We start from the raw sequence: 27,270 nt of genomic DNA on the forward strand, positions 1-27,270 counted from the left end.
GATTCTCAAATCCATCACCTACTTTCCATCCCAAACCTACTGCCAGCCCATCATCTCTCTCCTGGACTATTTCACTACTCTCCTGATGGCTCCCCAACTCCATCCTCACCCCCTTCACCCAATCTTCACAGGGAGCCACAGCCATCTTGCAGAAATACCTTTTCAACAAAACTATGTCCTTCCATGTTTAAGATCCTTCAAGTTTCCTCCCACCCCTAGGACAAATGGTTGACAATGGTGGCGAGTCCTCTGGTCCCTGCCTAGCTGCCAGGACCATCTCTCATGGAGCCTTGTCTGTCGCCCTAGGGCATCAGCTCTGCTCATGAACCTGAACAATGCCATTCTAGGACCTGGCCCCTCTTGCTTCCCGGCCAACTCTCACCCACATTTTAAGTCACCATTTTTATCTTACTTTCTCTATGAAATCTTTCCTGACCCTGCTCCGCCCCCAGAGAAGAAGTTTGATCCTCCATCCTTTATCCGCTCCTGCCCTCTGTGCCCCTCCCCTCATGCCCAGGAAAGCCATGGTGCCCTGGCATTCGTTTGCCACTAGACTGCAACTCCCTGAGGTCAGGATCCAAGTCACGGTCTTCCCTGTACTCCCAGCACAAGTCCATGTAGCACAAGACCAGCACAGAGCAGGCCCTCTGCGAATGTCTGCTGAAGGAATGGATGGACAGACAGATGGACAGTGAGAAATCTCTGGCGCAGCCTGATGCGCTGTCTCTGGGATGCTGTGAGAAGCTAAGTCAGTCACATGCTCTTCAGTTCAGCCTCACACCCAGGTCCCCCTTATTGGGGATAAATAGGAAAAAAGTACTTGACACAGGAGGGGAGAAAGAAGATGAGCCAGGGGAAAGAGTGTGTCACACTGAAGGTGAGAGGCCCAGAGAGAAGTCCCAGCAGAGGCACCCACCCACTTTTCTTTTCTTTTCTTTTCTTTTCTTTTCTTTTCTTTTCTTTTCTTTTCTTTTCTTTTCTTTTCTTTTCTTTTCTTTTCTTTTCTTTTCTTTTCTTCTTTTCTTTTCTTTTCTTTTCTTTTTTTAGATTTATTTATGCATACAAGAGTTGGGGTAAAGGCCAGAGGTGCAGGGGATGAGAGGATTCACCAGAGACAGAGTGGGGAGCAGAATGGACGGATCTACTGAAATACACTGCTGAGGGGGTTAGCGGGCGAGACAGGTACCATGTGGGTAGCTCCCTGGCCAGGGATTGAACTCATGTTGCAGTAGCCGTGGACCACCTGACAGTGCTGATGCCTAACCCCTTGCACCACCAGGGAGACCCAGCACCCACTTTTCAAAGCTGCTGTTCTGTTTTTTTTTTTTGGGGGGGGGAGCAGGACGTTCTCCTTTAAATAACAGGGAAGAAGGGGAAGTTGAGAGGACAGGAGCTGTAGGAGGAAGGAGGGAGATGTCACTAAATAGCGCATGGCTGGCCACAGAGAAGGCTCCTGGAACTTAGCATCTCATCCCGCCCTCCCCTACATCCCTGTTCCTCTCGCCCTTTCACAGATGCAGAGCCCCAGGCCCAAGTGAGCTGTGTCTAGGCCCAGGCCAGTTTATAGTTTGTAAACATGTTGTAAATCTGGTTTAGCAGGCAAGACAGCAAAGACATCTTCACGGGGACCATCCTGTGCATCTGCTACCTGAAGGTAAAGTCAGTCTTTTCAGGTAAAAAAAAAAAAAAAGAAAAGAAAAGTAACAGTGGTCACCCAGCCTTGCATCTATGCAGCGCATTCATTAGCAAGGGGGGCAGAAAAGGAAAAAATTTAAATCCTGCATGGCCTGCCTCTTGCATCAGCATCAGCATGGCTTTAGGTCAGGACAACCTAGAGCTAGAAGCCTCTGCTGTCAACAATTACATTCACAACATCAATGACTCACTGCTTCTACCCATACAAACTAAATCCAAACTTGTGTTGGCCTATTAATATGCAGCACTGTTCGGAGAACTGTGATGATGCCCCTTTGACTCTGATATCAAAGTGAGATGAACCGGGAAGAAGAGACTGAGTAGAAAGGGGTCCCTGCCAGCTGCTCCCGCAGCCCTCCCCCCTCCCTAGGGTGGGGCTTGATTTATAGAGGATAGAGACAGTTAGGGCTTTTGTTTTTGTTTTAAAGCCAAGGAGGGTTCATTGAGGTAAGCACAAGGCAGGAAAAAAAAGAACTCATTTTCAAGGGGTTGTTAACTCCCACACAGGGCAATGCCTACCTTAACTCCTGATCTCTGGTAGGTAATTTGTGTGTAAGAAAAGCTAGAGTTTAGGGTCTCCCTGGTGGGGCAAGGGGTTAAGTCTCAGCACTATCAAGCTATTGGCAGCCACTGCAGGGTGAGTTCCATCCCCGGCCAGGGTGCTACCCACATGGCACAGCAGACCTCTCCTGCCTCACCCCCTGCTCCCCTCAGCAGTGTATTTCAGTAGGGGCCAGTTCAGCTCCCCACTCTGTCTCTCACCCCCCATATCTCTGACCTACACCTCAGCTCTTGGATGCATAAATAAAGAAAATAAATCTTAAAAAAAAAAAAGAAAATCTAGAGTTTCAGAGGCAGAAGTTTTTTTTTTTTTATTATTTTACTTCGTCCTCTGTGGGAGCCAGGGGAGAGGGCTCAGCCTTCAGCCTCAGCTCAGGTTCGAGCCCAGGGCTGCACAGGTCAGCGCTCCTCACAGCAGGCCCACATTTTATTTTGTTTCCTTTCATTCTTGTGTTTAGGGAACAGGGCTGGTGGGCTGTTTTCCCTGCTCCAACCGTCATTTTGACGATCTAATAAACTCTTTGTCTATCCCCTAGAATTTATTGTCAGTTAACAGCTGAAAAGGCAGGATTAGAACTTGGCTCTGACCCTGCCGGCCGGTACAGGCAAGCGTGACCCGGCTTTCCCCTCTCCACCTTTCCCCTCTCCACCTTTCCCCTCTCCACCTTTCCCAAGCGTATCTGATCTCTCAGATTCCAACTCCACCCTCCCAGGCGACAGACAAGAAAACCTAGAGAGGTTCGGGGCAGGTGTAAGAGACCGGGGCTCTGGGACAGGCACAGTAGGGTCGCGGGGGAGTCTGTGCCCCCCGCCCTCCCCGCGCCGGCCGGCCGGGCTGCCCGGGACTTGGGGGGCCGCGCGCTGGGCTCCGCGCCATGACATCAGCCCTGCCGTGGTGCAGTGTGCAAAGCCCACTGGTTGGCGTGGCCCCGGACACGCCTTCAGCGAGCGGAACAAAACCGGGAGCAGGAGGGGCCACCCAGACCGCGCTTCTGAGAGGTTTCCCGCCCGCGCACCCCCAGAACCCGCTGCCAGGTGAGTGTTCCCCCGGGGTTTCTCGCGGGCTGCGGGGCCCTAGCGCCGGCCCCAGGGTCTGTCCCGCCGCGCCGTCGCCGGGGGCTGCAACGAAAGCTGGAGGCCAAGTGGCGCGGGCAGGGGGCTGTCGCGGGCCGAGAGTCCGGTAAGTGGCCGGAGTCAGCCTGGGGGACGCTTCTCTCTCCAGAAGGCGCTGGGTCCCACCCAGCCTAGGGCTTCCTGGACACAAATGGACCCTGAGTGACCCTGACCCTGACACGAGCGGCCAGGCGCCCACACTCTCCCCGCCCCCCTGCCTGCAGGGCCCGCAGCAGAACAATTGAGGATTCTGAGACCCACTGATGCGCTTTGTGCGGCTGGGGGATGAGGACATCCGTGCCACCCTCCCCTCCCTCCTGCTCCCAGGGGAGCCTGTGCGCGGGTGGGGGGTAGCAGCTGCCTTCGTGGGCCAGCCTGAGTGCAGGTGTGTTTTCAAGCTCCCAGAAGAACTAGAAGCTGCAATGGTTCACCTCCCTCCAACCCAAGAGTTGGCACCAGGTGGGGACAGTACTGAAGTCTGAGAGAACCCACAGTGAGTGTTGTGTGGCCTCAGCCTTGACAGCTGGACTGACAGTGAGAAAGGGCTAGTGTTGAGCACATTGAGAGCAAGGCACTAAGCAGCCTCTGAAGCCCGCGTTTCGTCAACTCTAGAATATTCTGTATGCTCCTGGCTCCTCGGCTGCTGCCATCCACTCAGAACTGGTTATAGGTTGCAGCATGAGGGTGGACTCAGGCCCTTCCTTTCTCAGCTGAGAGGACCCTGCTTTGGGGACCCTGTTATTTGGGGCCAAGATATCCTCTGAGCTCTAGGAGGGAGTGCATTGAAGAGGCAGCCTGAATCTCAAGGGGGGCATTGGACTGACAGAGTTTTGACTGGAATTTGCCACTTCACACACACCGGAGACCCTGGGCTCCTGATTTAACTTCTCAGTGCTCTCAGTTTTGGGGGGAATGTCCTTTGGGAGTATTTTACACACAGGGATGCAGGAATGCTCGCTGACTCTCCCCCCCTCAGCCCCCTATCTGAGCCCTTCCTAGGAACACGGAGGTGCTGGCTGCCTCTCCCTGTCATCTTAGGGTGCAGGTTGGGGATTTCCCCAGGTGGGATTTGGGGACAAGGCTGCTGGGCTTCCCTGCTCTCACTCAACACCAGCTTCGGAGCCCCCAAGCAGGCTCCGCCCAGGGCCAGCTCTTAGAACAGAAACACCATCCTTAACCCTTAGCTGCTAGTGGTAGCTTTCATCCTACCCTCTCAGAACATCCCAGCTTAGCAGCTCCAGCCTCCCAAAGCGAGTTCTGGGGACTGACCTCTGCCTCAGGGAGGATATCCGGGGCGGGGGTGTGGAGGTTGGGGGGGGGGCATCTAACAGGGAAGGAAGTTGATCCCACAGAGGGTGTGGCCAGAGGCGCCACCGTTAGCTGCCCCCAAGTAGAGGGTCTGCGGAGGTGCGGGGGAGACTGGAGCACTGGCTGTCAGCATGCGACTGCCTGTGCGAGAACGTGAGGCCTCTCCGCTCTGAGCTTGCCTTGCCTCACTGCAATTCTGCCTTGGAGCCAGCAAGTCCTCTCCAGGCCCAGTTGCAGCCTGGGAGTGTATTGTTGACATTTGGTTGGTGATCAGTAAATATTTGGAAAATGAATAGGGTAAGAATGGGCTTTTGGCAGAGCTTCTGTACAAGACACTAAGTGACCTTGTGAGTAGTGACCAGCCAGCTTTTCCTTGTGAGTAGAATCGAGGACCCAGTTGGAGTGGTGGGGGCGAGGGAGGGGAAGGCATAGTTCTTATTCACTGTGTGTCTCCTGGTGGGAAAAACAACCTGGGAAGGCTTTTGTGGTAGGCTGCCACTGTTTTAAATATTTATGCAAACAGGGCTTATTGTAAAAAGTTGGCCTCCTGCAGGACTGTGAAGAGCCTGGCTTTCACAGAGGTGATAATGAGGGGCCTTAAACAAAGTGGCACTCCTGCAAATGAAAGGACCCTTTCCTCTAAGGCAACCACTTGTCAAAGTTCACACAAAAAGAAACAATAGCCTAAGAGTGGCCTTCCTGGAATGACAGGAGGCAGGCTCTCTGCACTGTCTCCCAGGATCCTCTACGTGTGGTCTCTGGGACAGTCTCAGAGGTAGGTGCCGTGTTCCCATTTTACAGATGAAGACACTGAGGCTCAGAGGTGATAAGTAACTTGCTCGTATTGCGGCCCATCCCTGAGCAGCCCACTCAGACAGGCAGGCTGCTGCCCAGTCTACTGCCCCTGAGCCATTATCTGTAGTGGCTGCTTTGCATTTCCTATTTCTAGATCAACGCACTAAAGAATGTCTGTCATTTGTGAAACAGGTTAGCTTTGCAGCTCCTTGTAAACCATTTAAGGAAGTTGGGGCTCTGACTACTGTCAGAGAATGGGGGTGGGATCAGGGCTGGAATGGCATGGCCCAGGAAGAGAGGGGCTCTGGAAGTTAGGATCCCGATCCCAAGTCTAATGTGTGTTTGAATTTCAGGGAAGAGAAGCCTGGAAAAGAGCCTACTTGGGAAACACACACACACACACACACACACACACACGCACCTGAGTGTAAAGTAGGGGGAGTGAGCAGGGGTGTACTGAGTACTGACTGGAGCCACTTTGCCGGCTGGTTTCCAGTTGTCAGGGATTTCTGTGGTAATGACGGACAGAGCTACGCAGCTCCCCAGGAATTTGTCTGACGTCAGCATGGAGCAATTCCCATGTATGGTAAAGTGTGTAAATACCGAGGCAGCTAGCATTTCCAGACGCTGGCATTTCCAGTCCTTCCCCAGGCCAAAGGCAGCGTCTGATTCTTCAAAGTGACACAGGAGGAAGAAATAGAAGATTTGCAGATGGAGCACAGGCCCCTCCCCATCAGGCAAGCAGACACATCCTGCCCAGTGGGCCTGCAGTTCTTTCTACAGGGATGGCGTGGGCTGGGCTTCCTAAGAGGTCAGCTGCAGACAACCTGTTTTTGTAAGGTCTGTAAGCACTTTTATAAGTGCTAATTTGGTTTTGCTTTTTAAAAATTAGTCAAGAATTAATCAAGAAAAAAATCTTTCAGCTCTTTTCAGCTTGAGATAACCAACTGTTACCCCTCTAAGTTGATACCATTCCAGATTAAAAAAAAAAACAACATGCAAAGCAACTTGATCTATGAATTTGTCTGTGAATGCTTATTATAATATAGGATTTCCTGGAGTGGCTTTGGAATACTGAAAAGAAACCTTTGGCCTCCATTTCTACCTTTGTTGGCCTTCAGAATTCTGAACTCCAAGGGTGGAGTTTGCTGAAAAAGGCATTGGGGGTAGCAGGAGAGGAAGAGACAGCACCACCCATGTCAGCTCACAATCTCACAGGGCCAAGGGACACAGACTTGGGAAGAAAAAAATCCCACCACAGAGAACGAGAGAGCTGAGCTGAAACGGCAGTCCGCGTCCCCTGGGAGCCAGAGTAATCATGGCTCAGTGATGCTCATTAACTTCTTGAGAGCTGAGGCGTGAGCAGGGCTCCCAAGAAATCATGGGTAATGTGGGGCTGAGGCCAAGCTGTGCTCCATGTTGGCATTTGTCTCCCCACACCCCACCCATCAGTGACCATTACTTTCAGGGCATGTTTGTTTCTCGGGTTTTCAGTATCACCTCCAAGATGTTGACTCTGAACCCAGGCCAACGCCCCTCTTCTCTCCTTCCGCTCCTTGACTGCCCTCCAGATGTGGGGGTGTGGTGTGGAGATAGAGGCCGAGCTGTGGGTTGGAAAGGATGGCAGTGCTCCTGAATACCTGGCCACATTCCAGCCCAGGTAATGCAAGCAGCACATTTCCAACCAAGCACCTGACAGGTTTCTACCAGACCCAGTGGGTGGGTACTTGAGCTCTGTGCTCAGAAGTCACTCTTTGCCCCTGAGGAACAAGAGATTTTAGAAGGGCAGATGGGATTTTCCACTGGAGTAATAAGGATGTGGCATCAGTGGCTCATCAAATAAGTGGTTTGATATGAGGGGGCAGGACTCTCCATCAATCACTGGTCCCGTGGAAATTGTCAATGTTCAATGTTGTGTGTGTTCCACTCAAAACAAGTTGCGTGTTTCTAAGATGGCTTCTTCAACGTGAAGCTTGACCATACGGGACCCACCATCTCGGCTTAGCCTGTACGTGGAGTCTGTGCTGTGTCTGCTCAGGCTTTGGCTGGGTTCAGGCCACCATCTTGGATCTCTCCCTCAAGATTGAGGGTCTGGATACAGCTCTTCATGGGCCAGCTGGTTCTCGAGGTGTGAGCATCAGAAACCCAAGCGAGGTGCTTATCACAGGATGGCAATCTTTTTTCTTTTTGAAGGAAACAATTTTATTTATTTACTTATTTCTTCATTGAAGTAACATTACATAAGAGGCCAATCTTTTTTTTTAAGATTTATTTATGCATGCAAGAGCTGGGGTATAGGCCAGAGATGTGGGGGGGTGAGAGGACTCACCAGAGACAGAGTGGGGAAAAGAACAGACAGACTGACTGAAATACACTGCTGAGGGGACCAGCGGGAGAGAGAAGAGAGGTCTGCTGAGCCATGTGGGTAGCTCCCTGGCAGGCCAGGGATAGAACTTGTGCTGCAGAGACTGCTGATTGCTTCATAGTGCAGTGTTTAACCCCTTGCTCCACGAGGGAGGCCCCAAGAGGCCAATCTTTGACTTCCAATTTCCAGCCAGTCCTGAGAATCTTGACTTTTCAGGTAAATAGCCAACCCAATACATTTAGCAGAAAACTTCAGCTATTGAGATCATCAACATGTGACAAAGAACAGATGGAACATGGACAATTTCCAGTGAGAATGTCACTCTGAAGGGAACCGTTGTGGGCCTCGCCAGTGGCACAGTGGGTTGAGCGCAATGCTGTGAAGCTGTCTGCAGCCTCTGCAACACCAGTTTGATTCCCGGCCAGCCAGGGAGATACCCACATGGCGCAGCAGACCTCTCCTGCCTCACCCGCTGCTCCCTTCAGCAGTGTCTTCGGTCTGTCTGCCTGTTCTGCTCCCGCTATCTCTCTGGTGAATCCTCTCACCCTTTTGCGCCTCTAACCTATACCCCAGTTCTTGCATAAATAAATAAAATCTTTAAAAGAAAAAAAAAAGAAAAAGGGAACCATTGCAAGCCCAATGTGGACAGTGTGATAAGGAGGACAGTAGAGTGTCCTGATCACTCACAACAATACACAAGAGTTGCATGTCAGGATTTGTCTGTATCTCAGGTAGCCTGGGGGAATTAACCCCAAAGAAGGACAAGTCCCTGGTCCCAGACTCATTCACTGGGATGACAGATAAGTCAGGAATCCTTGATCCTTATTTGGTAGGTAGCTTCTCAAGCCTTGTTCCTTCCAAGTGTGGACTAGTTGGGAAGAAGAGTAGACATCTGGCCCCAAGTCTGGCAGGATGATAAGACATGGCCAGGCCAGTCCTGTTAGTGCTTGTCAGAGGGATGAGCAGTCAGCCAGGATTTCATTTAATCCCTTGAACCGCTTTTAGGAAGTCCGTGTGTTATAGGACAGCCCCGATATTGAACGGGTTGCCTGGCTGTGGGTCCTCACCCACGCGCTTAAAAGGGACTTATGAATACTCCACTACAGGCACACACAAAAGGTTAATAAAAGGTTTATTTACAAGGGAAAAGGAAATAAGGAAAATGTACAACTCAGGGAGAAAATAGGGAAATAAAGTCTTTAATGCGTCCTACCCGATCCGCCGACCTGGAAACCCAAAGTCACTCTCAGAGCTGGCCGGATGCTGCGAGCTGGCGGAGAGCCCAAATGGGGGACCTCCCCAAAGCCCACGTCTTTATACTCACTTGGCTCCACAAAGCCTGTATGAAATTAGTTTAGGACATCCTTTTCCCCCTAACACGTGCATGGTCCAGTTTAGAGACAAGCAGGTTGAAACTCAGAGAGGAAAGTAACTTGCCCAAGATTACCCATCTAGGAAGAGATGACTCCAGACCCCACTTTCCTAAGCACTGAAGAAGAGCACATTGAATTTTGACCCCGGGAGCTTCTCTCCCTCCAGTATCAGGGAGGGCCTCTGTTCCCCAGAACTGGAAAGGCAATTAAGAAGGAGCCAGGCATCCCTCTCCACACTCCAGGAGCTCAGAAGCAGGTTTCCTTTTAAGGCAATCCAGCTGTCCCCATAGGCAGCCTGCCTGCTGAATTTGGCTGCTAAAGAGAAGGGGCTGGGCTAAAAGCAGGGGTGGGGTGAAGAGCGGCCCCCCTTGCAGGGAAGGAGGTAGCTGGGGCTTCCTCCAGCTGAGACACCTCCCCAAGGCAGGGTTCCCCGAGGGTCTCCATGTGGACAGAGGAAATGCAGTCCCTGCCTGAGACTCTTCCAACAAGGGCGCAGTGCTTGCTTCCCATTGAGAGGTGCTGGGCCCCTTGACCCTCTTCTGAACTCCCGAGGGACACCCCCAACCAGGCTGTGGGCCTCAAAGGAACGGCCCAATCTGAGGGCAGATTTCCTCGCTGGCAGGGCCTTGGGTTTCACCCATTCTCCGCCCATGTTCCTGCTTCCCTGGGGCCCTGCTGGATGTGGGCCCCTGACATGAAGCCAGGGAGAACAAGGGAGGCCTGTATGGAGCTATGGATCTCCCCCAGAGGGAGAAGAGGACTTTTGTGTCTGGGAACAAAACACGGCTTGGGACTGGCTCGCAACCTCGAGGTGAGGGCAACTTTCCCCTTTGGGGAAGTATTCCTAGGGACACGGCCTGGCCCTTGCTAGTCTGGGCTGGGAAAGGCAGGAGAGAGCCATTGGGAATATACCGGTGCCCCCAAGTGAGGCACCCTTAAAGATGGCATGGTGACACGCTGGCGATGGGGGTGAGAGGACACAGAGATGAATGACCCTCATTGGAAACCCGGTTCTGCCTCTTCTAGCCCAGCGGTGGCGGCAAATTGTTTGACCTTCTTAAGCCTTATTTCCTTATCTGAAAAGTGGGCATTTATTCTTCATGTCCAGGTAGTGAGAATGGCATGGAACGTGTGGAAAATTCCGACGCACTGCACTTGATGGCCCTCTGTCTGGGGGTCCCATCCCGTCCCTCATCAGAGGCAGAATAGAGCCATAGGAATGGGCATATTTACCCCAGAAGCTTCCAAGCGGGGCCCCTCTGACATCTCAAGACCATGAATCACTTATGGCAGGAGGCTGGGTAGACTCAGTGGCCAGGCTCAACCCCTGAGCTGGGGGTGGAAACCCCCAGTCACTGTGTGCAGGAGCAACTGCCAGAATAGAGTCAGGGATCTGGAGCAAGGAAGGAAAAGAATGAAGTAGTTGGTGGGTCACATTCTATGGATTTGCTACTCTGAGCTCTTGCTCACGAGTGGAAGCCTCGGGAGTTCTTGGGGGATGAGGGGTCTGGCCCCTGGTTATCTGAGGAAGGCAGAGAGGTCATGAGCAATGAGAGAAACCCTACCTGCAGGTGTGTCTGTCGTGTGGTGTGTGTAGGCCTGAGGAGCCCAGAGCCTGGGAAGGGGACAGCTGCCTTAAGCCTGGGCCACCATTGCCTGTTAGACCCACATGGGAGAGGACAGCAGCCTCCATTGGGCCCACTGCCTCATCACAGCCACCTAGGGTGCTCTTCCCCAGGTCTGTGCTCAGGCACTAAAGGTGCCAGGCCCTGTGCTAGCACCCTGGGGGCTGAACCCTGATGGTGCGTGAGGTGGGAAACAGGAACAGATGGAAAGTTAGTGGAGAGTGTGGTGGGGATTGTCCAGGTGAGGCCTTTGGTTCTCAGGCCAAGGGGAGTCAAGGGTAGTTTTTGAGTGGGGGAAGCACCACAAAAAAGACCTGGCCTCTCAGTGGGGGAAGGGCTAGGAAGGGGATTCCAGAAGCTGAGAGACCCTAATGGTTGTCTCTGGGGATGCATTAGGGATGCCTTTCTCTCTCTCTAGACAAATCCAGAATTCTCTCCTCCCTTGGGGGAGAGTGTGCTTGCCTCCAGCTGACTCCCTCAGGAGATCCATGTTGTTTTTTCTCTAGAATCCCCAGAACTCTCTTATCTCATGACTTGAATTATATAACCGGCCTGCCCCTAAACCTGGGTTGATAGGTTTGGTCTAGGCACACGCCATGCTGAATATTGGGGTCCCAAGAAAAAAGGTGATGGTAGCATGGTATCTCCTTCAAGGGAGCAGGAGTAGAACTGGCTGAGGGTGACAGGTGATTGGATTGGATTAGGGGGAGTGGAAAGAGGAGAGGAGAGACTCTAAAGAGATTGCACCTGGTTTTGAGGTGAGGGGGTTGGTAAAGGGGAGCATAGAGTGGGCAGCAGAGAGATGGGCCCATGCTCTCTAAGGTTTGAGATAAGATTCCTTAGTGACAGGAGAGGAGGTTGGTGTTACCACAAGAAAAAAGAGAAGTCAGAAAAAAACAAGTTTGAGAAGGCAATGAGTTCGAGTCACTCTGTTGAAGTTGAGGCACTCGTAGGCCTTCCACTAGTAGGCCTTCCACTCGTAGGCCTTCCACTCGTAGGCCTTCCACTCTTAGGACTTGCTCACCTGAAACTGGGTGGATGAGCCTGAGCTCAGAGAGCCTGAGCTCAGAGAGTCAGAGATACATGGAAGCCCTAGAAGTGGAGGTCACTGCAGGCATGGGTGGGGGCATAGGAGATTGGGGGAGAGACACGGACCAGGATAGAACCCCAGCCTTTAGGAGTGGGAGGACAGAGTGGACAGAGTGAAAACATGTCTAGCTCCTCCACTTTGACAAAGCCTATCACTGCAAGATCTTTGGGGTTCCAACCCATCACCCTGCCCCCCATCCCTCTCCCCTTCACAGCCTGCACACCCCACCTCTGTGTGTCCTAGGCTATGGAGGTGCACAACGTAGAGAGCATGGGCCCAGCTGTGCCTTTCGGTTTTGGGACCCCCTGTGTTCACCCTTCAGCTGTTAAATGAACCCCCGCATGAACATGTGCTGTGAGCCCACAGGCTCTCTGCTTGAGCTGAGGCCTTTGTCCAGCTGGGGGAGACTCCAGCAGGGTAGCCCATGACCGAGCAGGCACTGAAACCTGAGGACTGGGCCTTGTGTGCCTGCCTCTGCTTCTTGATTTTTAACTTTTTGGTGAGGTGTAGCTTACATACAAGAGAGCATAGACAACTTGGGTGTATCCCTTAAGGAATAACTGAAATGAGCTCCCAGGTGATGACCCCCCAAGTTAAGTAAAAGCACATTGCCCCACTGGCCACCCTCAGGGCATGAGCCTGTTCTCCCTCCTTAGAGGTAACATTTCTAAGCTAATAGCTGATGTAGCCCCACCTTTGCTTTTCTTCATCACCACTCCCCTGCAGCCATCTCTTGCCCTTAGAGAGGCTTCCACACATGGTCTGCTTTGCTCACATCTGTGCTGGGGGCCTCACCCATGAAGAGCCACTGCCCCAGCCCGGCCTTGTGCTTCAGTCCAGCCCTCAGTATGCCTAGCAAGGGCCTGAGTAGCTGCTCCCTGAATGTCAATCTGACTGGGGGAGGAACCCCTAAAATAGGGTCCTGAGGAGGCTGTGGAGAGCATGCCAGAGGAAGTGCCTCTCAGAGTTGGGCCCTCTGGGGCTCTTCCTCCATCTTTCTCTCCTTCCCAGCTGCTGATGGATGCTGTTCTGACCTGGACAGTCTGTGTTTGTACTTCCCTGGAGGAGTCATGCCCATTTCTGTGTTCCTTTTCAGGATGCCGAACTGGGGAGGAGGCAAGAAATGTGGGGTGTGCCAGAAGACGGTTTACTTTGCTGAGGAGGTTCAGTGCGAAGGCAACAGCTTCCATAAATCCTGCTTCCTGTGCAGTGAGTGTGGGGCTTGGGGCTGCTGTTGCCGAGGGTACTGGACCTGGGCCTGCCCACACAGGCTGGGCCTGTCAACACCCCAGGAACTGATCCCAGGGGATATAAACAGCCTGACATTTGGCCGAAGCGCAGCTGGGGAGGGAAACACTTAAGGGCCTCTTTGTTCCGCTCAGAAGCCGCTTCTTCTAAGGGGATGAACTGGCCAGGGCTGGTGGGGGTGGCGGGTGTTTGGGGGCTTAGAGCCAAGTTGTGGAGACTTGGTTAGGAAAACTTTCCACTCCATTTTCTCTTCTTTCTCTCCCTGCCACAACCCCCTCATTTAAGAGGAAGGCACTTTTTAGCCCAATGTTTCACTAGCTTTTGGAACCAGTTATCCCTTGGAATGGCAACCAAAGTTGCCCTTCTGGGGTAGCTGGTCTGGAGGAGGAGCTGGGTTCTCCCTCCTTAGACCCCAAGTGGCCATTCTGTCCTCACGTCCCATTCCTACTGGCTCCCTGAGATAGGAGCAAGACCACACTTATCCCCGAGCAAGGCTTGCTCTGATCCCAAGCCTGGGTGAGCAGGAAAACAGCAGACCCCAGGCCTGGGGAGCCCCGGGTGGCCGTGGGGTCCTGACTTCACCCCCCCTGCTGACTGGTGCTTGGGTAAGCAGTGTCCACTTGGGGAGGCCTCCCCAGGGTCCTAAGAGATTTGGGTCATTGTGACCAGAGGACCTGGGGAGGAAGAAGAGTAACTCCAGCAAGATGTGTCTTCCCTGAGGACCGGCCGCGAGCGGACGGCCATCACTCAGCCTTGAGTCTGAGAGGCAGTCAGTCAGGGGTTGGGTTTGAGTTCAGTTTTTACTATCTGTGCAATAACAAGCAAATTACTTGTGATTTTTCTCATTCTTACAGAGCAGATAATAGCACTTACCTGGGGGGTGGGAGGGCGCTGTTGTGAGAATTAGAATGAGAGGAGTCTGGAAAACAAATAAAGCACTTAAAGTAATTATGGGTGTTCAAAAAAGGCTAGGCACTCCACACACACATGCACGCACACACACACACCTCTCACACACATACAACATGCATGCACACCACGCACACCAACACATGCAGATTCATCTCCCCGCAGCGCCACAGACACCGCTCACATACATCACACTCACCCTTGACATTCACCGCCCCCAACACACACCATACCCCCACACATGGTGCCGAGGGGTCCATGAGCAAGGTGGTGTGATGTAAAGGAGAGAGAGGCACAGGGGCTCTGCTGCTGGCTTCACAACACAAGGGAATGTTGGAATGTGCCAACATTCAATAGCCCCAGCCCATCTGAGACATCAGGCAGTGAGTGGGGCCCCCTCTATCCTGCGTCAGAGTTGGAAGTGTCCCTTGGCTTTGTCTCAGGTGACTCGTGCTCTAGGGTAGGGTGCAGGTGGGTTAAGGGCCACCCGGCTCCTGGCAGTTCACCAGAACTCTACCTGCTATTGGCAGACGAACCAGTATGGCTCCCGGGCCTCCACGCCCCAACAGGCAGCAAGGCCATGTGTGCTGATGGGGGGGTGCCTGAGCTCTCGGAGCCTCACTGGCCCCCAGCCCCGGAGGTGACCGCACACAGCAGTGTCCTATTATTAGCAGTTCACTGCACTTAGCAACTTTTTCCAGAGGGAGTGAGGTCTTGGCAGTGTCTGGGAAGAGCATCCATGGTGGGGTCCTCAGGGCCCCTTTTTTGGCTTCCAACTGTTGCTTAATCACTGATTAAAAGGGCCCGGCGTGGTGGAGAGGCATCATGCCGGCTGTGGGCTGTGGAGGACAGGCTGTTGGTCAGGCACCCGGGAAGCCAGGAATTCAGGGGGTGGCATTGGAAGGAAGGAGCAGGCCTGGTCGGGTGTGAAGGAGTGCTGAGGATTAGAAACAGTTGTAGAAAGTTAGGCTGGGGGCATGCGGAGGGGAGGGCGGGGGTGTTGTGAAACCAGCAGCATGAGGAGCCGTCTCCGGGTGCAGGACTGCGGGATTCCTGGCATCAGAGCTGGAAGAGGACCCAGCAAAGGGAGGCATCCCCCCAGCGTGCTTCTCCCCAGTACCTGGAGCAGCACGAGCTCACATAGGCCCTCGGGAAGACCTGTATGCACGGAGGAGTATCACTTCTCTTTCTCAGTGACGTGGGCTGTGTGTCTGGTTGGACTTCTGGAATTCAGAATAACCCACAGAATCATAGGCCTTTCCCTCCTCAGGAAGAGAAAGATCAGCAGGGTTTAGGCCTGGAGGTCATTTAGCACCTTAGGCCCTCGAGGGGCAGGGCTGGGTGGATCCCCAAAAGAATCTAACCATTCCTTGATTCTGGATTCCTCTCAGCTAGGCACCCACATTCCCTTTCTGGAGGGTCTGGGACATATAGGAGAAGTCAGAGGAGCCCACCCTGGGTGTGGCCTCTGACCCGGGAGCAGGGACTCATAGGGCATGCAGTACTCTGGCCTGAGAGGCAGCCAGGAGGCTCAGCTCTGTAGTGGGGGGCCTGCCCCATGCCATTGCCCTTCTCCAGGGCAGGTTGGGGTGGCCAGCAAAGACACAGGGCATGAGCACAGGGATGGCTCACCACGGTGCTGCCCCCACCCCAGGCCCCGCCCCGATACCAGTGTCTTCTTGCCCACAAGTTGAGGTTTTCTGCCACCCTCTTCTAGCCCCACATGCTCGACCTACTGAAAGGAACTATAGGCTGGCAGAAAACAGGCGTGCAAATCAGGGCTGGGTTCTGGCCCAACCCTGCTTCTGGTTAATGCTTGAACTTTTCTTGTGAGCCTTGGTTTTCATTCCAGAAGCAGAGAGAATCCATCTCTCCCACCTCTCACTTGGGCTGCTGTTTCCCTGTGCTTCCTAACAGCATCCCAAGGCCTGCCCGAACAGGTAGCATCTGGAAGTATGTTTTCTTTTTTTTTTTGGTGGGACCCTCACCGGCAGCCGGGGAACGAACCAGCGCTGCAGAGACCAGCGCTCAACCACTGTGCCACCAGGGGAGGCCCTGGTAGTATCTTTTCTTAATAAATATACATAACCAGTCTGTAGCTAGGTGTCTTTTTGGCTTAACACAATTTGCTAGAAATTTATTTAGGTCTTCACTCAAACTTTCCTTTAACTGAGTCTTTGGAGGAGAATAGAGGTAACCCAACTACAGCACCCAGATGAAGGTGGAGGGACAGAAGGCCAAGGTGGGGTGTTGAAGGTGGGTCCTGGTAGACAGGATGGGCCTAACAGAGAGGTCTTGACACCATATGTGGAAGTCAGGGCTCTGTCAGCACAACAGGGAACGCCTCTGGGTTGAGCTTCCCGATCTCTTACTGGAAAGATGGCTCAAAGGAGGACTGTGTTCCCTCAGCTGCTCTTGTCTGGGCTTTCTGTTTTCCTTCTGGTCCTGGAATTTCCAGTTCAACTTGGGTCTTACAGGAAGCAATTCCAGGCCAGCTCCTGACTTCCCACCCTAGAAGGGAATGTTGGAGCCCTGGCCTGCTGTTCTCTCTTGCTCCTTCCCGGGCTCCAAACCTCAGGGGAGGCTGTGGGAAGTTCCATATTTGGGCTGCCCAGAGTCCTGGAATGAGGTGGGGACCAGAGGGCAGGACAGGAGGGTCCTTATTTAGTCTGAGGTCTCTAACCTGGCGCTGGGGTGAGAGAGGAGCTGATGGAAAGCTGGACCCTTTAAAGGCAAGAGAATAGCAGGCCTCCCTGTTGGCCTAGGGGTTAAGTCTCAGTGCTACCACCATGTAGGCTCACCCAGGTGGTCCGAGTTCAATCTCTGGCCAGGAGGCTGACCCACATGGCACAGCAGACTTCTCCTGTCTCACCCACTGCTCCCCTCAGCAGTTTATTTCAGTAGATCCACCTGCTCTGTTCCCCACTCTGTCTCTGGTGAATCCTCTCACCCCCCCCTCCTTGCACCTCTGGCCTACACCCCAGTTTTTCTATGCAACATGAATAAAATAAATAAAAATCTTACAATAAAGGAATAATTCTTAAAAAAGAAAAAAAGAGGATGGCAAGTTGTAAGTTGCTAAGCTGAGGGCCTTCTCAGGGAGATGAAAGGTATGGCTTCTTCACTGGTTTCCATCTTCAGAATGATGTGTTTGGGGTTACGGTCCACTTGGGTGCACTGGATCAAAGTTCAGAGAATAACGTAGCACCAAACTAGTATTCTAGGATGAGATCTAAAGAAATAGAGTTGATAGAAGTTGGTAGAGGTTGGAAGCAGTGATATTTTGAGGCCTGGGCCTGTCCCTCCTGCCCCCTGAATCCCCATGTACTCACCTTACATAATATAATAAAAGTAGGCAACATTTATTATGTGTGCAGGGCCTTGTGCTAAGTTCATCACATGTTAGATATCATTTAATTTAATTCTCACACCCACATTTTGGGGCAGGTTATTATCTGTGTTGACAAATGGGGACACTGAGACTAGAAAGGCAAAATAATTGGCCCAAGATCACACAGCTGGAGAGAAGGGAGTTGGGATTTCACTCTGGGTGGTCCGACTCCCCTTGGCCCCAGGAACTGTTTTACTCTGGACAGCTGTACACAGCTCTCCTCCCAGATGAACCGGAAGATAAAGGAGGCCCCAAGCTTTCTAAAGCATTCCAATTGCTAACTCACCCCATTCCAGTCTTTCTTTCCCAAGAGTCAGGAAATTCTTCCATTTCTGACTTCAGTTCTTTCCAAGGCACAGTGATTTCTGAGATTAGAAACTTCAAATCTTGGGGCCTCCTTGGTGACACAGGGGTTAAGGTCTCAGCACTATCAAGCTATTTCCAGCCACTTGGCCTGAGTTTGATCCCTGGCCAGGGAACTGACCCACATGGCGCAGCAGACCTCTCCTGTCTCCCCGCTGCTCCCCTCAGTAGTGTATTTCAGTAGATTTGCCTATTCTGCTCCTCACTTTGTCTCTGGTGAATCCTCTCACCTCCCCAAACCTCTGGCCTGTACCCCAGTTCTTGTATGCATAAATAAATAAAAATAAATATTTTTTAAAAAAAGAAACTTCAAATCTGTGGTTAGCAGACTTGCACCCCATTTCAGAGCCCTGCCATGCTGGGGACTTACTATTCCATTTTCTCCTGGGGCATCACTGTGCCTGCATCCCTGCTCCCCAAGCGCATACAGATTGTCCTTCGGGCTGCCTGCCGTGGCTGGAGGCAGGGAAACCCTGCCCTTTTTCTTCCTTCCTTTCTTTTTTCTCTTCCTGTTGGGATATGAGGTCTCTTTGTCAAGGCCAGAATGAAGGCCCTCAGCAGGTTTCCTGTGGTTTGGGGTCAGCCTAGGCTGTTGCCCCTGACAACCCTGGGTTGCCCTACAGCCTGGAGGGGCAGGAGGGTGCAGGACAGAGGAAGGCACATGGGCTCCTGACAGCAGGGGCTGGGCCACTCTGTCTCACCCTCTCTCCTCCTGGCTCACTGGCCCTCATTTCCAGGCTGCTCCTGAAAGGTCATGTGTGCAAAGTGCCCCGAGCTACTGCTGCAGGCCTGGCTGGCCGCAGCTCCAGCCCCAACCCCTCACACTTGCTTCCCTCCGCAGTGGTCTGCAAGAAGAATCTGGACAGCACCACCGTGGCCGTGCATGGCGAGGAGATCTACTGCAAGTCCTGCTATGGCAAGAAGTACGGCCCGAAGGGCTACGGCTACGGGCAGGGCGCGGGCACGCTGAGCACGGACAAGGGCGAGTCTCTGGGCATCAAGCACGAGGAGTGAGTACAGAGCCTCTCCTGCCGCCTCCTGCGCCACCCCACTCCCTACCTTTGCTGGGTGAATTTTCAGCCACTTTTGGTTAAACACTCCAAAACCCATTGATTTCAAAGGTAGTCTTAGGGATGCCTGTTTATTTCAAAGGAGTCAGTAGCATGCCAATCTGTGGAGCGGGGGTTCCAGTGGTGTGTGTGGGGGGGGAGCTGGGTTCCTCCATATATGGCTTTTATAGGGGTCAGGGCTAGGAGGCACCCCAAGAATTATTTAGTCCAATTTTCTCTTTTTTCATATGAGAAAAGCCAGCCGTGGTGGCTCAGTAATTTGCTGGAGTACCCACAGCCCCTCAGTGTCCAAAGCAGGCTTTCAGGTCTGGGAAGCAGCTGCTTTGTCACCCTAGCCTTGCTTGAGCTAGCCAGCTGTTTCTCCCCACCCAAGGGGAAGTCACGTCTCTTCCTTGGCAATACCACAGGGTGTCACTCCGTCCCCAGCACCCCTGACCTCTGACATGTAGTCAGTTTGTGGGTCAGCAACTTGGCCCTAGGGGATCAATGGAAATGACAGATGAGTTAGCACATTTCAGCCAAGGTCATTGCCCCAGTGGGAATGATTTGTCAGCAGATTGCCTGGGAAGAAAGAATCTGCTGGTGGGCTGGCTGCAGGGTGGGGGACAGAAGAGGGCAATCTTAGCAAATGAGGTGCTAAGTGATTCTGATGGGTTCAGATGTAGTTGAGATTCAGTAAGTGAGGTCCAGATGAATGGGGTCCTTGAGGTCCAAAATCTGAGAAAGATTTTGGCAGTTTCCCCATTCAGTGGCACACAGCGAGTTTACTAAGGAAAAAGGCATTCCCAGGACACAGACAGGCAGAGGCCGCCCTTTAGAAGGGCAGGCTTAGGACCTCCCTGGTGGCATAGGGGTTAAGTCTCAGAACTACTGTCTCGCCCGGCCTGCTGCTCCTCTCAGCAGTGTATTTCAGTAGATCTGTCTATTGTGCTCTCCACTCTGTTTCTGGTGAATCCTCTCACCACCCCCACCCCCCACCCTCGCACTTCTGGCCTGTACCCCGGTTCTTCTACACAAAAATTTAAATAAATAAATAAAGGGGACTGAGGTGATGGTGCACGGGTGCATTGGTGAAGGAAACTCTATGGGGACGACACCTGAGGGGGTGGGGGGAAGCAAATATTGTTTAAAAATGAACAATGATGTAAAAAAAATTAAAAAAAAGAGACATAAATTATTATAAAAAAATTCCTCTTTCAGGCCTTCAAAAAAAATAAATAAAGGGTAGGTTTATTAGTAAAAAAGAGGTATCTGTGTAGACAAGGGTAGGCAGAGTTGCATTTTGCCAGAGCAAGGGGTACCTTTTTTTTTTAAAAAAGATTTATTTATTTATACAAGAACTGGGGTATAGTCAGAGGAGCGGGAGGCTGAGAGAATTCACCAGAGACAGAGCGGGGAGCAGAACAGGCAGACTGACTGAAGACACTGCTGAAGGGAGCAGCGGACGAGGCAGGAGAGGTCTGCTGCGCCATGTGGGAACCTCCCTGGCCGGCCGGGAATCAAACCGGCACTGCGGAGGCTGCGGACAGCTTCACAGTGCAGCGCTCAACCCACTGCACCACTGGGAAGGACCAAAGGGTACATTTACAGAGTGTTCTTCTGGGGGAGTTGTTCCTTTGTGGACTTTTACCTATTGTGAAATCTATCACTTCTGAGGTCTGGCTGGCTTGATCTATAAGGCCTGATGTTTCTTTGTAGTGACAGGCAGTTATTGTGCCCACCTCCAGTCCATGCCTACACATCATCCCATGGCAGGTTTAAGGCTCATTAATCATTTTTACCCATAACTCTAGTTTCTGGCTTGAGAAGATTACTTCCTGAATTTTCTGTTCTAAGCTTCCATCAATTCCAGCATTTTACCTAGGGACTGAGGAAAGGATGATGGTTCAGTCAAAGTGACATTGTGTTGAGCCCTGGTTTGCCCATCTGTAAAGTGGGTAATGGTCTGGTGAGACATGAAGTGAACTGCCCCCTGCCTGGTGCATGATGCACAGGGCTCTCATGCCCCCCCACCCTTTCTGTGACAGTCCCACCTGTATTTCTCACATGAGGACCTCACGGCTGTGCTTCCCTTCCCCACCCAGGGCTCCTGGCCACAGGCCTACCACCAACCCCAATGCATCCAAGTTTGCCCAGAAGATTGGCAGCTCTGAGCGCTGCCCCCGCTGCAGCCAGGCTGTCTATGCTGCTGAGAAGGTGATTGGCGCTGGGAAGGTAAGGCGGGTGCTGGCATCATGGGGAGAGGAAGGGGCCTTCCTGAAGTGTGGGTGCTGGAATGTTGTGAGTCTGACCCCAGCTCTGCTTAGGGGAGCCTGTGCCCTGGGCTGTCAGTGTTTCCCTCTGTCCCCGGAGTTGCTGGTCCTGGTGCCCCCCAGATGCTGAGGCCCTGAAATGACTCGTGAGCAGAACAGCCTTGGCACTGATTATTAACAGCCGGGGGCAAGTCAGAGCAAGTTACAAAGAACCACGTGTGTCTCTAGAGTTGGGGACCACAGACCTCCAAGAGTGGGTGGATGGGTTTCAGAGGTCTGCAAACCCCCTAAAATTAAATGTAGTTTTGTGGGACCATGTCTCTTTCCAGGAAGATCCATAGGTTTCTTTGGATTTTCAAATGATTTATGATCCCAGAATGTCCGTAACCACCTGCTAATCCACATCTATTTATTTCATTCAGAGGATGTAGATTTCCAGAAACCCTTCGTATACCCTTAAGACAGAGATTTGCAATGTTTGGGGCCTATCAGAACCCCTTGGGGGTGTTGTAAACTATTTCTAACTGCCACTAACGGCCTTTCCCCATATCCCAGTGAGCATGGCCTTGCCAGTATCTCTGCGACATTCTCATAGTGGCCCCATCCCCCAAAGCACAGTTAGACTCAGTGGAGGGAGCCCCTGTTTGTCGTGAGCCAGAGCACATCCCTCAGAGAGGCTGGAGTGAGGTGAAGCAGGAGGCTCTGCCGTATGGCTTCCCATCACAGACTGGATCACAGTTTCAGCTCTCCAGCTAGAAAGGGTTTCTGGATCATCACGGGGGCCCAGGGTAAGGAGGGAGTTGGTCATGTCCACGGCAGGCCAGTGGGACAGTGGGGCAGAGGGCCCATCTGCTGCAATTCTGCATGTGGGCTTGGCTTTAAGACTTTTTTACGCTGGGGAATGGACAGGGCACAAGCAGGCCAGATCTGGCCCATAGCAGGCTCTCAGTTCAGCCCTTGCAGGCATGGTTGGAGGGAGGGAGGTATTAGAAGCTCATTTTGTAGATGAAGAAACTGAGAGTCTGAGCTCTCAGGATCAGTGCAGATCTTCTTGCCGGGAAGTGGCCAAGCTCAGGGTCAGGCCAGGCTCCTCTGACCTCACAGCCCTTGTTCTTACTGTGGTTAACTCTGCTTCGGGCCATTTGATCTCTTTGAATCCATTTTCTCAGCTGCATGGCAGAACGGGCTCTTTTATTACAGCATTAAGACCTTGGGTCTTAGCCCAACCTGGTCTGAAATCTAGTTTTGCCACTCACTAATTGTGTGACCTTGGGCATTTAACCTTCCTAAGCCTCGGTTCTGTATCTGTGAAGGGAAGCAAATGATGGGCCCTGACAAGGTTGTTCCAAAAAATGAAATGAGACTAATGCCTGTGTCTCCTCGGCTTCTGCCGCCATTACTGCTTACTTTGTAGGATTGTTGGGAGGGTGGAAGGAAGATCCTTGGCATTGGTTAAATGATATGAAAACAAGAGATAGCATTAATATTATTAAGTTGCAATGTCTATGATAACAGAAAATTATTTAAAAAAAAAACAAACTCAAGGATCGGGATCGTTATTTCTAGCAGTTAACTTAAAGTCCAGGTCTTACCACTAGGGGGCAGGGATGAGAGAAATTCGTGCGCAGGAGAGGTGGAGAGAAGCATGGAGCATGGGGGTGCTCTCAGGTGTTGCATGGACTAGTGCTGTGCCACAAGCGCTGTGGGAGGCTGGGCCACAGGAAGGGAGGTGGGTGACTCAGTCCTTCCGCAGCTTGGAGACTATAGGGTGGAGGCCCTGCTTCTTGAAGGAGGATGCTGATTGCTGAAGGCCCAGGACACAAAAGGGGGGGTGTGGGGGACTCAGATCGGGGTCCCATTTCAGCTCCCTGGACCCTGCTGTCCCTAGAGCCAGGAGGAGATGCTGATATGTATAGTCTGGTGCCCAGGAGTTGAGGGATTTCAGTTTCGCTTCTCATCCTCCAACCCAGGCGCCAGTTGGCTGTTCTGAGGGCATCTCTCCCCTTAAAAGGCCTTGTTTTGTCTGATCTGAATGCTGCCTGTCTGGCAGAGCCATCTACACACTGGCCGCACAGCCAGATCAGGGGCGCTGGTGTACAGGCCCCCTTACCGCCTGTAGACCTGACCCCCTTCTCCCTGTAGGCCGTTAGCTCTGTATTGCCTCCGAGCTCCTATGAGAACTACAAAGGACCTTCTATGGTCCCTGGAGAAACTACATCCCGTGGCCTTCACTGCAGAGTTCAGGGCACTTAGGAGACCCTCGCTTCTAACCAAGTCAGCTGGACATAGGCTCTAGGCTCCTCCGGGCCAGGCATGTGACACTAGTAAGGTCACTGGATCCTCACAGCCTCCTGGTAGAGGAGACTCTGCCACCCTTCCCTCTGGGAGCTGAGGGCCTTGGGGCAAACAGGCCACCTGGTTCTAGAACTTCAAAGGCCAGGGTGGTTCTGAAAGCTCTCAGTTACCCCAGGCTTCCCTGTGCCAGGCCCCGGTGTGCATGTCCAGGCCTCACATCCGTTCTCTCCCGGAGAGGAAATGCTGAGGCTGTGCAGCCACACACGCTGCCAGGACCAGTCAGAAGACCTCGCCCATGTCGCTAATCCTGGGCAGGATTGGTCCGGAGAAGGCTTGTCTGACCCTGCCTAGAGGAACAGCTATCTCGGAGGTGACCGCCGCCCGCCTCCCCTTTGTGGTGGGTCTGGGTGCCACCCAGCTCTTGCAACACCAACTTGAAGGTGGTTCCAGATCTGCTCCACCACATCTGGGGCCCACGCATGCCCTGCCAGTGTGTCTCCAGCACAGCACATTGTCCTTCCACATCCTATGTCAAGGGGAGCGGAGCTGGGAGCAGGGACCTGCGGGTGGCAGCATTAACTCTTTTTCTTTTCTTTTTTTTTAAGATTTATTTGTTTATGCATAGAAGAGCTGGGGTACAGGTCAGAAGTATGGGGGGGGGTGAGAAGATTCACCAGAGACAGAGTGGGGAGCAGAACAGGCAGACTGACTGAAATACACTGCTGAGGGGAGCAGTGGGCGAGACAGGAGAGGTCTGCTGCGCCATGTGGGTAGCTCCCTAGCGGGCCAGGGATCAAAATCCTGCTGAAGAGGCTGCGGATAGCTTCATAGGTTGCTTCTTAACCCCTTGCACCACCAGGGAGGCCACGACAGCGTTAACTCTTTCCTTCCCTTTCCAGTCCTGGCATAAATCCTGCTTCCGCTGTGCCAAATGTGGCAAAGGCCTTGAGTCAACTACCCTGGCTGACAAGGATGGCGAGATTTACTGCAAAGGTGGGTGGCTGAGATTTACTTTTGGGGAGCTGAGGGGGCTCAGGAGTAAGTACTAACCAGCTGGTTAAATATAAACCAGTCCTGGCCTTGGGGTTAATTCCAGAGTATCTAGTGTGACCCCTTCAGTTTGCAGAAGAGGAAACCAGCCACCAGCCCAGAGGGGAGCACGGTGTGGTCAGAGCCTGTGGAAAATTGGGGTCAAGGGGCAGGGCCGGATTTCTGACTCCCCTTCATGCTCCTACAGCAGATAATGCTTCTCCTGTCATTTTGGGGACAGGGGAAATGGATACACGAGGGGCCAAGAACCCCCTCACTATTGGGGTTGGGGTGCTGTAGAGGTAAGGGGGTGCTGTGGGCTTTATGCTCCAGAGATGTGGTCAGGCTGGGGGTGCGGGGCCAGGAGAGGCAGGAGGAAGCAGTCCTCACCCTTCCCTTCTCTGCTCTCTCTGCAGGATGCTATGCTAAAAACTTCGGGCCTAAGGGCTTTGGTTTTGGGCAAGGAGCTGGGGCTTTGGTCCACTCGGAGTGAGGCCCATGCTGCCCACCACACCCTGGCCACTCCTTTGCTTCTCATCGCCCTTCCCTCCCAGCAGCCTCGGCCACCTCCAGGCTCTGCCTCCCGCTCCCAGATCCACCACACTTCACTAATAACTTGAACTTGGCTGTTTGGCTCCCTTTGGTTTGGGGTCTGCCTGTGGGCCACTCCTCTAAGGGGCATGGCCTGCCTGGACTGTGGCGATGTCACCAGTAGGAGACCTCAGTGTTTTAGTCTGTGTGGGCCGAGGACTCTCTCCCCACACCCCAGCCCACACCCCTCTTTTCATCGCCTTTTAGACTAAGTGCCCATCAACTGTCCAAGACACCGGAGCCCACATCCCAGAGCCCTGGGAACAGCAGGGGACCCAAGGAGGGAGACATGGAAAGCTGTGGTTTACTGGACCCCGAGATGCCTCTGTGGGAAAGAGGGGGGCTGCTGCTTGCTGCTCAGCACAGGCTGGGGAGTCATCAAATGGGTGGGAGCAGAGTGGCAGGCAGGGTGTGGAGACAGGAGGCACCTGCTTCTCTAGGCCCCTTGCCTTTGACTTTAAGGATGTCCTCCCCCTCAGGCTTGGGGGAGAAGAAATTGGTCTGAGGACCCAAAGTCAGGACGTCATCTCACCTTTCCCGGCATCTAGCTCCCTGTTTGTTGGGGACCCTAATGAAACACCTCCACACACACTCCCACTTACCGGTGGCACAAATCTGAGGGTAGATCACACTGCCCCTCACCCTGGGTCCCCAGGCTCCTCCCTGTCCCAGCACAGCCCAGGCCAGAGCTCTCTAGGCCCTCTCTGTGGAGGAGCCACACAAGCCTCAGGCCTATCCTGACACCCTCCTTCCTGCATTGGTCCTCAGGAGCTTCCTGAGGCCCCTTCCGCTCCCCACTTCTCCAGGGACCCTGCTCTGGCCACCTCCCCCACCCCACCCCCACCCCCGCCTTCCAGGCCCCAGGGCAGGAACAGCAGGAGAAAGGGGTGGGGCCAGTCCAGGCCACTGCCAGGCCACTGAGGGATGACACTATGGGGCCATGGCTGGAAGGGGCCACGCGGGCTGTATTCAGGCTCACTCCTCATCTGGCCAATAAAGCTGTTACAACAGAACTCTGGTGTCCCATCCTGCTTCCTGAGCCCTGCCGTCCCCTGGGGGTGGGAGGGAGCTTGACTGGAACAAGCTTCACTACCCTAATAGCTTGACTAGCCTGGTAGAAATGAAAGTGCTCAGTTCCTGCTTCTCTCAGGGCTGCTTGGTCTCCTGGGTCAGTTCTGACTGAAGCACCTGCCTGGAGCCATCCCACCAGCCAAGCCCCGCTGTCTGGCCTCAGCCCCGCCCCTGGCTGTGGGCACTGCGTGGGCGCTGGAATTTGAGGGGCTCCACTAGGCCTCCAAACCATGCTCAGAACTTCTTCCAGCTTGGAAATTCCCAGAGTGAGAAGGAAAATACCAGACAAACTTCCACGTCAAATCCAGAAATCTTACTTCTTTTTTTTTTTTTTTTTTTTAAGATTTATGTATTTTTTCATAGAACTAGAGGTATGAGGTATGAGGTCGGGGTGTGAGAGGATTCACCAGAGACAGAGTGGGAAGCAGAACAGGCAGATTTACTGAAGTACACTGCTGAGGGGAGCAGTGGTCAAGGTGTGCTGCCATGTGGGTCAGCTCCCTGGCTGGGGATTGAACTCATGCTCCAACAGCTGCAGATAGCTTCATAGTGCTGACACTTAACCACTTGCATCACCAGGGAGGCCTGCAGAAATCTTACTTCTGTCCAGGAGTGGGGATGGAGTGGAGGGGCCTAACTCAGCCTGCTGTACTGATAGGGCCCTGTCTTGACCTGTTGGGGCAGCTACAACCAGCCTCCATAAATGGTGGCATATAAACCACAGAAATGTACTCCCAGTTTTGGTGACTGGGAAGCCCAAGATCAAAGCACTCGCAGATCTGGTGTCTGGTAAGAGCCAGCTTCCTGTTTCCTAGATGACTTCTCAACGTATCCTCACAAGACAAGTGGACAAGAGAGCTCTTTGGGGTCTCTCATAACGGTGCTGATCCCATCCTAGAGGATGGGATCCTCATGATCTAACCTCCCAAAGTCCCTAGGTCCTAATACCATCACCTTGGGGGTCGGGCGGTGGGGTGTAGGTAAGCCAAAGTGACTCCATCTTGTATTAATGCCATCTTAGACCCGTGACCCACACTGCCCTGGGTCAGTGAGCCAGTTTCCCCATAGTTTCTTTCACATGCATTAACCCGTATTCATGAGCCACACAAATCTATTCACCTTAGAA

The 27,270-nt window shown here is 52.9% G+C and overlaps 1 protein-coding gene across 1 annotated transcript; it reads left to right on the forward strand.

Annotated features, from left to right (window-relative positions):
* The first annotated feature begins 3,172 nt into the window (after positions 1-3,172).
* Positions 3,173-26,110, forward strand: CSRP1 (cysteine and glycine rich protein 1). The gene is made up of 6 exons (XM_037496056.2): positions 3,173-3,291; positions 13,022-13,134; positions 18,678-18,846; positions 20,991-21,120; positions 24,353-24,446; positions 24,899-26,110. The coding sequence occupies exons 2-6, from the start codon at positions 13,023-13,025 to the stop codon at positions 24,973-24,975; spliced, it is 582 nt and encodes a 193-aa protein (XP_037351953.1). The 5' UTR covers positions 3,173-3,291; position 13,022; the 3' UTR covers positions 24,976-26,110.
* The last annotated feature ends 1,160 nt before the right edge of the window (positions 26,111-27,270 follow it).

This window comes from Talpa occidentalis, unplaced genomic scaffold (assembly GCF_014898055.3).
Source record: "Talpa occidentalis isolate TD23 unplaced genomic scaffold, MPIMG_talOcc4v2.1 talOcc4.8, whole genome shotgun sequence".
NCBI classification, from domain to species: domain Eukaryota; kingdom Metazoa; phylum Chordata; class Mammalia; order Eulipotyphla; family Talpidae; genus Talpa; species Talpa occidentalis.

Coding starts and splice junctions, on each gene's coding strand:
- CSRP1 (XM_037496056.2), top strand. CDS start 13,023: ATGCCGAACTGGGGAGGAGGCAAGAAATGTGGGGTGTGCCAGAAGACG. Junction 13,135..18,677: donor TAAATCCTGCTTCCTGTGCA/GTGAGTGTGGGG, acceptor TTCCCTCCGCAG/TGGTCTGCAAGAAGAATCTG. Junction 21,121..24,352: donor AGGTGATTGGCGCTGGGAAG/GTAAGGCGGGTG, acceptor TTCCCTTTCCAG/TCCTGGCATAAATCCTGCTT.